The sequence below is a fragment of the Armigeres subalbatus genome, chromosome 3 (genome assembly GCF_024139115.2).
Source record: "Armigeres subalbatus isolate Guangzhou_Male chromosome 3, GZ_Asu_2, whole genome shotgun sequence".
Classification (NCBI taxonomy): domain Eukaryota; kingdom Metazoa; phylum Arthropoda; class Insecta; order Diptera; family Culicidae; genus Armigeres; species Armigeres subalbatus.
This window is the reverse complement of record NC_085141.1, coordinates 180706942-180721660: the sequence shown is the minus strand read 5'-3', so window position 1 is coordinate 180721660 and position 14719 is coordinate 180706942. Positions and strand designations below refer to the sequence as shown.

General features: G+C 42.2%; 1 protein-coding gene across 3 annotated transcripts in view; it reads left to right on the top strand.

The window, feature by feature from the left end:
* Positions 1 to 13967, top strand: part of LOC134227601 (protein masquerade) — a 91233-nt gene extending 77266 nt beyond the window's left edge. For all 3 annotated transcript variants that reach the window (XM_062709193.1, XM_062709191.1, XM_062709190.1), the window contains exons 3-7: positions 1491 to 1769; positions 1837 to 2333; positions 2405 to 3486; positions 3559 to 3757; positions 13161 to 13967. In XM_062709193.1, coding sequence (XP_062565177.1) covers positions 1491 to 1769; positions 1837 to 2333; positions 2405 to 3486; positions 3559 to 3757; positions 13161 to 13562 — 2459 coding nt within the window. In that variant the 3' untranslated portion in view covers positions 13563 to 13967. The remainder of the gene's footprint in view (positions 1 to 1490; positions 1770 to 1836; positions 2334 to 2404; positions 3487 to 3558; positions 3758 to 13160) is intronic.
* Positions 13968 to 14719: the final 752 nt, after the last annotated feature.

Genomic DNA, 14719 nt, shown 5'->3' with positions numbered 1-14719 from the left:
CTTCCCGCTGGTGCTTTTTCCCCGAGTCTTCGAGTTTTGTCTGTTCCGCGCCCGTTTTTATCGTGCCTCGTTCGTCCTCGTGCGATGTGGCAGCCATCTCGTCCATGCTGCATTCTTCTCCCTAACATACTGCTCACATTCGCCGTCATACCAGTCGTTTCTCTGATCCGGGGCACCGTGCCAAGTGCAGCGGTTGCGGTGCTTCCAATGGCGGATCGAACATCTCTCCAGCCATCTTCAAGAGACGCTGCGCCTAGCTAAGTGGAGTGCCACTTCCAGCTGCTGCGCGTAGTCTTGGGCTAGTCTACCGTCTTGTAGCCGCCCAATGTTTAGCCGCCGCGGACGACTCCGACGTGTGTTGTACGCCGTCGAGAGTTTTGAGCGCAGCCATACTGCAACGAGGTAGTGGTCGGATTCAATATTCGCACTGCGGTAAGTGCGTACGTTCGTGATGTCGGAGAAGTATTTGCCGTCGATTAGAACGTGGTCGATTTGGTTTTCCGTTTCTTGATTAGATGATTTCCATGTGGCCATGTGGATATTCTTGCGAGGGAAAAAAGTGCTTCGGACTACCATTCCGCGGGAGGCTGCAAAGTTTATGCATCGTTGGCCGTTGTCGTTCGATACGGTATGCAGACTATCCGGTCCGATGACCGGTCTATACATTTCCTCCCTTCCTACCTGTGCGTTCATGTCACCGATGACGATTTTGACGTCCCGCAGTGGGCATTCATCGTATGTCTGTTCCAGCTGTGCATAGAACGCTTCTTTCTCGTCGTCGGGTCTCCCTTCGTGTGGGCAGTGCACGTTGATGATGCTATAGTTGAAGAAACGGCCTTTTATCCTCAGCTTGCACATCCTTGCGTTGGTTGGCTGCCACCCAATCACGCGTTGGCGCATCTTTCCCAGCACTATGAAGCCGGTTCCCAGCTCGTTGGTGGTGCCACAGCTTTGGTAGAAGGTAGCCGCTCGATGCCTGCTTTTCCACACTCTCTGTCATCTCCAGCAGATTTCCTGCAGAGCTACGACGTCAAAGTTGCGGGGATGTAATTCATCGTAGATCATCCTGTCGCAACCTGCGAAGCCTAACGATTGTATCGAGTCGTATTATCTTCTATGTCGTTCGTAATGGTTGTTTTTAAAGGCGGCTGATTGGGCCTACGCAAACCTCCTGTCTCTACGGAGGGTCGTCGTGTCAGGGCTGTTTAGCGTCCCACCTAACACCAGCACTTGGGCTTGTGCGCTTTGAGCGGCACACGGTCGCTTCGGCGGAGCCTACTTGCGGATACATGCAGCTTTTTATAGAGGTTTAACAGGGCCCACTGTCAAACCCCACCACATCCTAGGCAGGCGCCACAACTCGCAGCTGGCATGGGGAGGGATCGTCAAGCCCTTGGACATAGTCCCTAGTGCCCTCGTAACAGTATTTAATATTAAACCTAATGCATTCTTAATCTGATGCAGTTCTTATTCTCATATTCACTCAACAGGTCTGCTCGACTCAATAACCAGCACTGAAGATGCCAAAGGATGCCCAGGAGTATGTGTACATACATTGGCAACATTAATATGTTACGAAGTATTGGAAGATATCCCGTGTCCATCTCCCAGCATGAGATGCTGCGTCGAAAGTCAGGCCGCTGCTGCCAACATTTCCACCACAACTTCCCGACCGAGGCCCACGACTACCCCGAAGACTACCACAACAACTCCAAAGCCTACAACGGAGGGGAAAATAAAGGAAAAAGATAAGGACAGTAAAAACAATTGTAGGTGATTACAATTCATTGCCCTAGTTTAAGAATGTTAGTGTAACGCGATTACTTTGCATTTCAGCCACGTGTCCAGGAGTTTGTGTAGCTGACAGGATCGCGGAATATTGTGAAGCTTATCTGACAACTCAAGGGCTTTGCAAGAGTGGCACCAAATGTTGTGTGTCCAGGGACATTTATCCCGATAAAACACCAGCGGATCTTTATGTTCCTACGGCTCATTATGATAGTAACAAAAACAAAACCACAACTCCAAAACCGTATCCGAAAACAACGGAGAAGACTACCACTGAAGAGCCTATAAAATCGAAAACGAATCCAACGTCCAAGCCAGTCAAATCAACACCTCCACCAAAGCTCAAAACAGCCCAAACATCGAATCAGCAAGGAAACGTTCACAAGTCCTGTGAAGGGGAATGTGTTAATGGACTGTTCGCTTTGTTTTGCGATGATGTTGATAGTGAGGCATTCTGCCCTAATGAAGGATCTTGCTGCGTAACTGGGGCGGCGGACGACACCAAGCACGAAATTGTAACCACAACGAGAAGGCCCAGCACACCGGTAAGATTTCGATACCGTAAATTATTATATGTATGGACAAACCATTTTATTTTTCCCTTTTTACGTTTCAGCCTCCATTACGAAGATGTCCTGGCTTCTGTATGCTAAACATCATGGCTGCGTTCTGTGAAAGGCCATCGGAAATCATTCCACATACCGCTAACTGCAAACGAGGTTCGATTTGTTGTGACAACACTAAGGTTCCAGTGACGAGGCCAGCCCCAAAACGGCCGCCACCGCCCCCGCCAACAACTACGACTACACAAGCTCCTACAACAACTGCTGCACCTGATCCAAGAGAAGAATGTCCTGGATCGTGCATCGTGGGTCTGTTGAGTTTCACGTGCTTCCGAAATGCCGAAATGACTGACTTATTCAAATGCAAAAAATCTGGAACTCAATGTTGTGCGCCGAAATCCAAAATTCAAGAAGTACAAATGGCGGCTGGCAAAATTAAACCAAATGATACGGCTAATTATCCACCACAACCACCACCACAGAACATGGCGCAGCCTTATCCACCACCACCACAGGCGCTGCCACCAGCACAGCAACCCCAACCTCAACCAGGATATGGACCTCCAGTGATGAACAGTTATCCTGGACCAGTTAGCAACAACATCTATGAAGTTCCACAAACTCAACCTCCTGTACATCACCTATCTCAGCCCATTTACGAACCATTGCCTACAACTACCACTCCAAGACCCCAGGTTTACTCCAAATATGTTTGCGGCGTAAAAGGAACCAGTCGCGGAGCAAGATCATTCATCAGTCGGATAGAAATGGAACATTCAACTTCTAGCAGCAGCCGAACTGCTCGACACATTGAACTGGAAGACATCTATCGATCGAAGAGCACCGAACGATTGGTTCTTGGACACACCATCGTACCCATTCCAATCATCTACAGTGATCACAACGACACAGTACCGGAAGATTTGCTTCACCATCCTAGTATTTCTAAGTCGAACTCAACCACCAGTAAGTATTGGAACAGCCATCGGAAGGGTCGTGTCGTCGGTGGCGAGGATGGTGACAACGGTGAATGGTGCTGGCAGGTCGCGTTGATAAACTCTCTGAATCAGTACCTTTGCGGCGCGGCATTGATTGGAACACAGTGGGTCCTTACGGCGGCACATTGCGTCACTAAGTGAGTATGAGCCGCGAGCTTATCGGAAGGCTGGATAATTACTCAATTGATGTTTCGCTTGTTTTTTTTTAGCATTGTCCGGTCCGGTGATGCAATCTACGTTCGGGTAGGTGATTATGATTTGACTCGCAAATTTGGAAGCCCTGGTGCGCAAACGTTACGAGTGGCAACAACCTACATTCATCACAATCACAACAGTCAAACGTTGGACAACGATATTGCGCTGTTGAAACTGCACGGGCAGGCAGAGCTTAGGGATGGCGTTTGCTTGGTAAGTACGGAAAACGCATAAAAAATTGAAAAATTGTGCATATAATAAGGAAGATGTTACACAGCAACTGTCTTCTGATATTTTTTGGATATATTGTTTGGGTTGATTTTATCTACAACAAATTATTCAAAATAACTATTTTTACTAGTTTTAAGTGTTTTAATACAGTAACAGCTGAATTAAATGAAGCAAAATATAAATTGTATAGTCCTTCACTTCAGATAGCAAATAGGATTCAACGAAAAAAAAATCACTGGATTCAGGTTAGAAAAGCTGGGTGGCCATTCTGCACTTTTCAGAAAATTCTAAAATGGTCCCTACACCTGTCCTTAATTTTATTTGCTGTTTTAGCATGGAAGCGTTCTTGCTGGAATATAGGGGAATGAATTTTTAAGACGAGGGAAGATTCCCTATGATACAAGAGGGTAATGAAACTGCAATCTCAACATGGGCGTAGCTATAGGAGGGGGCCGTCGCCCCCCCCTAAATTGTGGAAAGATTGAACGGGTACTGAAATGAATTCCCTCAAACATGTGCACTTTACGATCCAATCATATACAGAAATAGGTGGTTGAAATTAAAAAAAATCCCAAAACTTATTAGGGCATCCAGAATCCATATTAGAGTGATTTTTAAGGTGTTTACAAAGTTCATCACTAAATATATGAAAGTTCAAAACAACTCGAAACATTTCGGGCTCAAAAATTCTCCTTGAAAACCTTCTAGAAGCTCCCCTGGGAACTTCTAAATTCCTCCGGAAAGTTATCCACAAATTCCTCTGAAAATCGTTCGAAAATCCTTCTCATGTAATTGTAATTCCCCCCCCCCACTATTTTTTTTAGGAAATTCACGAGGAAATTCCTTGAAGATATCTTTTCTTCTCTCCAAGATTTACTTCTAGATATTTTTTCGGCTATTTTCTCTTCAGGAAGAATCCGGCATTTCCTTCCAGCCACCAGCCAATAGCTCCCGCAACAATACATACGGAAATTCTTCCCAAAATTCTACAAGAAGTTTCTTTAAAAATTTCTGACTAAAATCCTCCGATTTAGCTCCATAATTTCACTAGTAAATCTATAAGAAATTCCTTCGGAAATTCTTCTATGAACTTCTCCGGGCATTCCTCTCGGAACTCTTCCTTTAATTCCTACGGGATTACTTCCAGGAAATTTTCCGGGAATACCTCCAAACATTCAATAGCGAAATCATCTAGCATTCCAATCTGGAATTCTTTTGGCAATTACTTCAGAATATCCTTCAAGAAATCCTCTGAAATATCTGCATGAATTTCTCCTGGAATTCGTCCAAGTATTTCCCCAGAAATTCTTACAGGTATTTTTTCGAGAGTTTCTTCAGGTACTTCTCCAGGAATTCCTTCAGGAATTTCTCTGGGAGACTTTCCACGGAAGTGTACTAGAATTCCTTCCGGACTTTACTCGGAATTCACTCGGATATCTGCCAAGAGTTCTTCCAGAAAATTCTTCGGAACAATCCGTAGAGATTTTCTTCAGCAATTAATCTGGGAATACTTTCAGGATTTAATCGGGGAATTTCTGCATTAATTCCTCCTGGTATCAGATATTTTTTCGGAAATTCCTTTAGGAACTTCTCTAAGAATTATTTCAGGACCTTGTGGGAATTCCTCCGGAAGTGCTTACGGGAGTTCCTCCGGGAGTTCTTCCAGAAGTTTTTCCAAGAAATTCTCCGGTAATACCTCCAGGAACTTTGCAGGGAATTCCTGGACGATATTTGGCAGGAATTGCACGGGAAATGGGATTTTGGAAGCTCCTTCAGAAATATAATATTCCACCGGATGTTCCTCTGAAGTTCCACCAGTAGTTCCTTCGGGAATTCAATCAGGCTTTCTTCCAGGAATTCATTTAGCATTTCTATAGGCATTTATCTACAAATTCCTCTAGAAATTCCTCGGAGAATTTCTCTGGGAGTTCTTACGGGAATTCCTCCGGGAGGTTCTTTTAAGAATTCTTCCAGGAGTTCCTCCTGGAATTTTTACGGAAGTTCCTTTGGGAGTTCATCCTAGAATTCTTACGAGAGTTCCTCCAGGATTTCCTACGGAAATTCTTCCTGTAGTTCTTCAATAAATTCCTCCAAAAGTCCCACCGGCAGTTCCTCCGAGAATTCCCCTGATAATTTCTCCGGAAATTCCTATAGATAATCCCCCGGGAGTTCCTCCGGAAATTACTCTGGGAGTTCCTTTTCAGAGAAACACCCGGAGAAACTGCAGGTGAAACTCCCGGAGGGATTCTCGTAGAAACTACTGGTGGATCTCCCGGAGCAATTCCCGAAGGAACTGCCGGAGGAGCTCCCGTAAGATCTCCTGTAAGAACTCCCGGAGGAATTTCAGGAGGAACTCCTAGAAGAATTCCTAGAGGACCTCCCAGATAAGCTCCCAGAGAAACTATCAGAAGAACTTCGGGAGAAATTTCCAGCTTAATTTCTGAAGAAAGCCTAAATGATTTCCTGAAAAAAGCCTGAATAATTTCTTGGAATAGCTTCTGGTGGAACTCCCGAAGGAATTTCCGGAGAAACTCCCGGATGAATTGCTGGTGGAATTCCCGGAGGAACTCTCGGAGAATTTTCTGGAAGAATTTTTGAAGAAACTCCCGGGAGAATTTTCAAAGGAACCCCTGGGAAACTACCAGAAGCATTCTCGGAAACAAGAGAATTCATCTTATAGACAAATGTCGTCTAGCTGAAACCTTTATTGGGGTTTGTAGCTGGACCATCATCATCATCAGAGGACCTCCCGGAGAATTCCCTGAGGAGCTCGCAGAGAAATTCTCGGAGGAGCTTCTGGTGGAAAATCTATATAAATTCCTGAAGAAGCCTAAATAAATTCCAATTCTGCCGAAATTCCCGGAAGAATTTTCAGGTGACTGCCGATAGAACTACCGGAATAATTCTCGAAGGAAATCCTAGAGAAATTCTTGGTGAAAATGCCGGTGGAACGCCTGGAAGAATTCCAGGAGGAATTTTCGGAGAAACACCTGGAGGATCTCCCAGTGGAAATCTTGAAGTTTCCACCGGAATTCTTTCAGGATTTCATTGCGAATTAATCTAGGAACTCCTCCGAAAATTCCATTGTTGATTTCATTTTCGGTATAATTTCTGTATAAATTTCCGGTGGAATTCCTGGAGAAATTCTTTGAAATTTTTGCAAGAAATTATTCGAAACAATTCACGGAAAATTTTATTGGAATTTACACAAGAAATTCGAAGATGCTTCGTGAACTTCTTAGGAATGTTTTCTGCGGAATTTCAATGGAATATTCTTATTCTTAAAAGTTATGGGAAACAGCACGAAATTATTTAAATTATTGCAGAGAATTCTGCAGAACTTATAAGGAAGTTCGTGAAGATTTTCTTGGAGTAAATAATGGTGGAATTTTCGGATCAATTCCCGGCAAAATTTATGGTGGAATTTCTGAAGACACTGTCGAAGAAGTTGCTGGAGGAATTCCTTAAGAATCCCTGATAGAATTTCGGATAGAATGCCAGGAGCAATTGTCGAAGGAATTCCTGGATAAAGCTTGCATATTGATTTTTCTGCCTATTTTATAATAAATATTATTTCAGAGAGGATTTGTTTAGAAATTCAGATGTATGGTTCTAGTTTTCTTAAACTTATGGAAGAATGCAGGATTTTCATAATAATTGTTATAGCCGATTTAATATTCTTTCTGAGTACTAAGTTAATTAATATTTTTCTCACTTTATTTTAAAATATCTGATGAGCAAAAAATCACGCATTTTTAAATCCATTATTGTTTTAATCATTATTGTTTCGATTTGGTTTGGATTTTGTTTCATGTGTTAATATTCATGTGTTTTTATAAAACTTCTATAAAACTACGATTTGGAAGACCAAAAAAGTTGGCCCCCCCCTTCTCGAAATCCTGGCTACGCCCATGAATCTCAATGTGCACAATCCAAGAGGTCTATTACGGCGCCGGTCATCTCCTTACGGTCATCGGGGGCGGGGAGAAAATGATGATGCAGTCACTCGCCGAACTGCAATTCGAGTATTCTTCTGCATTTGCCACGAGAGTTCGTGCGGAATTTGATTGGAATTTGGGGGTTGGGTTCTATGGCAGAGGTTCGTCCTGGTTAACGGATTGCCAATGTGATAGTAATGAATTGAATATATTTATAGGAAACGAGCTTTTTGTTCTTTTCTATTTCTAACAGAATGCTAGAATAGTTGGTTGAAGATATAGTAGAAGATGGAAACGCTATGGACTTTATTTCCAGTTTCAGTGATTGTTAGAATATAAGAAGAAATCGGATCTGGGATCGAACCCACGACCTCCTGCGTATGCAACAGAAGCGGTAGCCATATGTCCACCAAGCTCATTGAATAATCGTTAGAACGGTTTAAATTGAAACAACTTTTCTTGTAATTTCGTGATCACTTAATGATCACTAACGTGAAGACAAGATTGTCCTTAACCCTCTCCCGTCCATGGTGTCTGTGGAGCACCATCAAATTTTGCACCTTCTAACCTTTATCAAATTGTTTCAACAACAAAAAGCAATATTTGGCATATCTTTATGGTTCCATTAGGCTGCAAAGATAATCACTTTTGAGTATCAATAGTTAGACTATTGAAACAATCAATTAACTATTGATTTACAATCAAACACATTTTTTTGTTTTCCTCTAATTTTAGCTATGCCAAATAACTTTCGTTGTAGCATTTTTTTCAAAGATGATTCCTTAAAATTCCTTTGAAAAAAGTCGTGGACGGGAAAGGGTTAAGATTGAGTAAAATCCAAATTTCAAACGCACCCAATGTGCTTACAGAAGAACTATAATAATTTTCGTTTAAATTAAAGTTGATTCAAAACAACGGAAATTACTTGTCACAAGACAAGTTTGTACAATCCCATTCAATTCCACCACATGATTGTACCTTAACATATACGTATTTCGACCTTACTGTTGAGGTCGTCTTCAGTGTATTGTACTTGACTCGACTTACGAGACACTGAAGACGACCTTACTATTAAGATCGAAATACGTATCTGTCAAGGTACAATCAAGTGGTGTAATTGAATGGGATTACAAACTCGTCTTATGACAAGTGAAGACATTCCACTAAAAAGCTCAAAATAATTTTCTTAAGGGAAATGAGTTTAATCAAACCTGCATAAGCGTCTGTTCTCCATGTTAGGGGTGGCCCATACCAGCGTCTGACACGTAGCGGCCTTCTAAACGAAAAATGAAGTGTCACATTAGCTATTTCTAAGATGGCACGCCCCAGCACGTGACTAGGTATCGCAGCCCTGGTCAGGCGGCTTACCGAAAACCAACAATCAACTGTTAAAAATGTAATCAAAAATACAGTATTGAACAATCGACAAAGGACATGGCAACTGTTTGGAATCTCGGTACTTGGGACGTCAGGACCCTGTTGGAGCCTGCATGAGTTGCTCGAGAACTGCAAAAGGTGAAGGTTCCAGCACTTCAGGAGGTCCGATGGCGAGGAACAGGAGAACGGAAATTCCGCGCAGTCGGCCCATTTGAGGGTACCTAATTCAAGTATCACGTCTACTCCAGTGGTGGCGAGAAGGCAGAGCAACGAGTTGAACCCGTCGTCTTTGGCAAGCAGCAGCGTCGAATCATTAGATGGAGGCCGGTAATAGAGATCGCATTTGCGTGTTGAGAATTAAGGGCAAGTTTTTCAACTGCAGCTTGATTAATGCATACGCATAAACCAACCACATGCCCAGTAAAGGACGAATTCCATTAGCGCCTAGATAAGACCTACGGGTCGCCCAAAACGGCGACGCAAATGCACAGGTCGGAAGGGAAGAGTTTTTTCGCACAGTCATTGGAAAGAAGAGCCTCTACGCAACTACCAATCACAACGGCCTGAGGCTAGTCAATTTGGCTGCAGCCAGGGAAATGACTACCTGTAGCACCTTTTTTCACGCTAAAATATTCGAAAGTACACCTGGAGACATCTAAATGGCGATATGTGTTCTCAAATTGATCAAGTTTTGGTGGACGGTCGTAATTTCTCTGATGTCATAGATGTGAGGACCTTCCGAGGTCTAAATATCGATTCTGACCAATATCTGGTGGTATGTAGGATTCGCGCAAGGCTGTCCAGAACACCCAACTGGAGAAAATTTGAACGCATTGTGGTAACAAGTTCACCAGGCAGTCAATACAACAGCCACAGAGGTACTTCGTACCACACAAAGAAAGCAACGGAAAGGCTGGTTTGATGTGCAGTGCCAAAGAGCGACAGATGAGAAAAACCAGGCGAGAACAATATAAAGAACTAAGGGCAGCCGAGAAAAAACTCCACCAGCAGCGTAAGAAACAGGGATTCGACGCAAAAGTATGGAAGCTTTTCCACAAACGAAACGCGGAAGTTCTACAAAACAATCAACAACATGTGCAACAGAAGCGCATCGGCGCCAATCGTGATCAATGATAGCTCCGGAAATCTGTTGACCAACCGAGCAGAGGTGGTTACTAGGTGAAAGGATCACTTTGAGTTATTGTTGAATGGACAATCGGACATATAGAGCACGAACATAATCAGGATTGAGGATGATGGACAAGCAGTGGAACCACCAACGCTAGACGAAGTGAGGAAGGTTGTTCTAGGGCTGAAGAACGGTAAAGCCGCTGAGAAGGACGGAATCCCGGCTTCTAAAAGTTAGCAGTGACCGGCTGAACGAAAAAATCCACCAAGAGATTGAAATCAATTTAATTTGGAAGGGAGAAGAAATGCCTTCTAGCTGGGTTGATCTATGGTCCAGACTCGATTATGCTGCGACAAATCTTTGATAAATTCCGGGAATACTCATCATCTGTTAGTGGATTTTAAGGCAGCGTACGATTCAGTGGAACGGAATGAACTGTGGCGTACAATTCTAGAACGTGCGACGCTAGATGGATCATAATCGAACGTCAGAATATCTTGTAAGACATCCGATTCGTTCGTGAGCAGGGAGAGTGCTCTCTAATCTGCTATTTATCATAGCTCTGAAAGGTGCAATACGAAGATCTGGTGTGCAAAGAAACGCTGAGGAAGCTGAAAGAATAGGGCTGAAGGTGGACCCCGCACTCGCTGGCTGTGTAAAATCGAGGAAGATGTGATGATCAGGGAGACTGGCGATTAGCGGTCCAAGAACAAGCGATAACACGGAGTGTACGACCATCATAGTTATAGTTCTTCTTCTTCTTATTGGCATTACATCCCCACACTGGGACAGAGCCGCCTCGCAGCTTAGTGTTCATTAAGCACTTCCACAGTTATTAACTGCGAGGTTTCTTAGCCAGGTTACCATTTTGCATTCGTATATCATGAGGCTAACACGATGATACTTTTATGCCCAGGGAAGTCGAGACAATTTCCAATCCGAAAATTGCCTAGACCGGCACCGGGAATCGAACCCAGCCACCCTCAGCATGGTCTTGCTTTGTAGCCGCGCGTCTTACCGCACGGCTAAGGAGGGCCCCCTTATAGTTAGGTTATAGTTAGTTACCACAAAATCAACATAAAACGACAATTTTGGTAGTAACACCATTCGTGTAACTGCTTTATTAAATTCAAAATATTTTTCAAATATTCTACAGCAAATAAACGCCGCGGAAAAAAAGTTATTTTTCAAGACAATTAAGATCCTTAAACTTTAATAATCAATATTTTTCATGCTTATATAAAGAAAGACACAAAATAGATGGCTAAGAGACAAGTCTACAAGTATGCGGAGGATATTTAGAGTTCCGTAAGAGCCAGAGCTCAGATCTTGCCCCACTTTCCACTAAAACAGCGGTTCTCAATCAGCACGGTGGCATCCCTATCTCACACAATAGGTTTGTTTTGCAGCCAACATTACGCGACCGTATCCCACTGACAGTTCTGTATCCTAATGAGAATCAAATGTGATGCTTGTAAACAAAACACATACTATCATGATTTTTACACTGAGATGTTGGCTGCAAAAACATGGCATCGTGCCACCCACCTGTTCTCAATACTGGTGGTACTTTCACTGGTCTCAGAGGGTACTTATGACAGAACTTCGTAATGGTGGATGTTGAATTATCAAAGCAGCGACAAATTAAAATATTTACACAGTTATTATACATGTTGACATTGTTGACTAAATGGGCAAAACGGATCCGTCTTTTAACCGAACCGATTTAAACGAATCAGTTATTGATAAATCTTTGAGATTTGCAACTTTCTGAAATGAAAATTCTTCGTATTGGACAATGCGTCATATTTTGGACCCTCAAATGTACACATTTGAGGATTGCCAAACCGGAGAAGGCGAGTTCGATTCTCGGTCCGCTCTAGGATGTTTTCGGTGAGAGACATTCTCAACTCCTTGGGCATAGTGTTACATTGTACTTGCCACAGAAAATACATTCTCATGTAATGGCGCGAAGAAGATTATATGTTATCGTTAGGCTTAAAACAATAAACATTTGACATTTTAACGGGATGTAATGTTAGGCCTGGATGCAACGTTGGCTCATCACGCAAATTAATCAATAATTCAACAATAATACATCGCTTTGTAGATAGATATTTAACAATGCTTCTTTGAAAAAGTGTATCAAGCCGACTTTATTTAAATTACGCAAGATTCATTCACTTCTGGCAACTGATAAACGCAATAAACCTGTGTGAAAAATTGTTTTGACTTGGTTTGTTAGCAACCACTTAAGTAGGCAGGCAGTACAAGAGATTTTTATTTTGCCAAATACCCAAAGTAGTTTTTGGAATGAACTTACCTATTTTCGCACATTAAATGAACGGATAACAATCTCACTATTTTAGCATTCATATTAAATTTACTATTTTTATTAGTATAGGGACACAATAACCCAAAACTTTTTTGAACAATATTAGAACACTCGTTGCCAAAATTCGGCTGACGATTTTCGCCTGAAGCAGCACATTATAATTGCCTACCTTACGGCTTATACAAACGATTACAATGAATAATGCACCAACATTTCATGGGCTGAAAAAGCATCCAACACCAGAGCCGAGATTAGGAAATTAGGCCGAACATAAAGTCCATTTCGCACGAAACTTTTGATGGATTAAATGATAGATTGTGAACAATTATTGTTGTTTTGACTACTTAGCGTAATAACCAAAAGTAAGAAAGCCGTTTAGTGGCATAATTTCGGTTAGATCTTCAATATACGAATATTTAAATGTAAGGTTTGAGCGATTTACCTTACATAAGCCAAAACTTGCTTTAAATTTCAGATTCGTTCTTTGTTGTTGTTTTTCAACCATTTCTTCCAAATTCATCCAATCCCAATATATCAGATTTGACTAAACCAATATACATACTAGAGATCATATGATTTGTAACATAGTATTCTCTTTCTTTTTAGGTTTGCCTTCCGGCCCGCGGTGTCAACCATGCCGCCGGTAAGCGTTGTACCGTCACCGGTTACGGCTACATGGGTGAGGCTGGGCCAATCCCATTGCGAGTGCGAGAGGCAGAGATTCCTATCGTCAGCGATGCCGAGTGCATCCGCAAGGTGAATGCCGTCACCGAGAAGATCTTCATTCTTCCGGCGTCCAGTTTCTGCGCCGGTGGGGAAGAAGGCAACGACGCCTGCCAGGGAGACGGTGGAGGCCCCCTAGTTTGCCAGGATGACGGATTTTACGAACTGGCTGGGCTTGTTTCGTGGGGATTCGGATGCGGACGGGTAGATGTGCCGGGTGTTTATGTGAAAGTATCTTCCTTCATCGGATGGATCAACCAAATTATAAGTGTCAACAACCTATGATCTGCAGAACATAACTAACGAACGCACCACATCCTCTGAATTACTGTGTAAATTTAAATAGAACAATAGTATAAGTTAATCCTAGATACCTATTTAATTTATTTAAGCTAATTTATTGATTCGTATTAGGAAAAATCTAAATTTTAGTGCACTTAGATTTCAAAACTACTTCATCCTAGAAAAGGGTTCATTTAAATCGCTGCCTACATCAACTATACAAGAACTTTCAAATTTGGTTCAAATTTGCAAAGATTTCCTTACCTAAGAGTATCGTAGTTTTATAGTCACCTGTCGTGGAATGATTGGATTTCAACCTAAATTTTATTGCTGCGCAAGTAGTCACGACTGTAAATTGAGTATTCAATTTGAGACACATCTAGTTCAATAAATGTTTGTAAGATCGGATTTATTTATTTAGTAAAACGGATGATCTGAGAGAAACTTCCTTTTTACACAAGAAGACCCTTGTAGACTAGACTAACAATACCTCTTTAATATCTTGGAAATTATAAGACATTATCCACAGGTCAGTAAAATATTATTATCGTCGTCTTTTTAAAGTCTGTAAGATGTAGGATCAGTGCTTCTGCATGTCATCGCGTCCCAATCTTATTGGACTTCCTATCCATATCTGACGCAGACTTGATTGTGGGTGGAAAGTTTAGTTAAGATATTCAAATACATGAAGAATTACTTAAAGAATTTAATAGAATTACTGGCAAAACTGCTAAAAAAAACTTGCCCAGAATAAAAAGTTGTCTAAGCACATGTTTCTTAAGAATGGTTCTAGATATCATATGTGTTAGCTGTGTCTCATCGCGGATTGTGTTCGGTAGTGTGAAGGGCATTGTGTAGTACGTTCCTCCCAGCTCCACACTTTCCAACCCGTCGGCAGCCATACGAGTCTTTAGCAGTATTGGTAAAAACTCAAAATCTCAAAACTCATGGATGATTCAAATCAAGCGTGAGTTGAAACACACCCAACTCAACACCTAAAAACTCATGGATGAGTTGAATCATCGTAAGTTTTCTTTTGTTCTCCTTCGTTAAAAACAGTGAATTGACGTTTGTCGCATAAAATATTTATTTATTTATCATCAGACTAAGGCCGGAGTGGCCTGTGCTGCGCATAAAAGACTTCTCCATTCAGCTCGGTC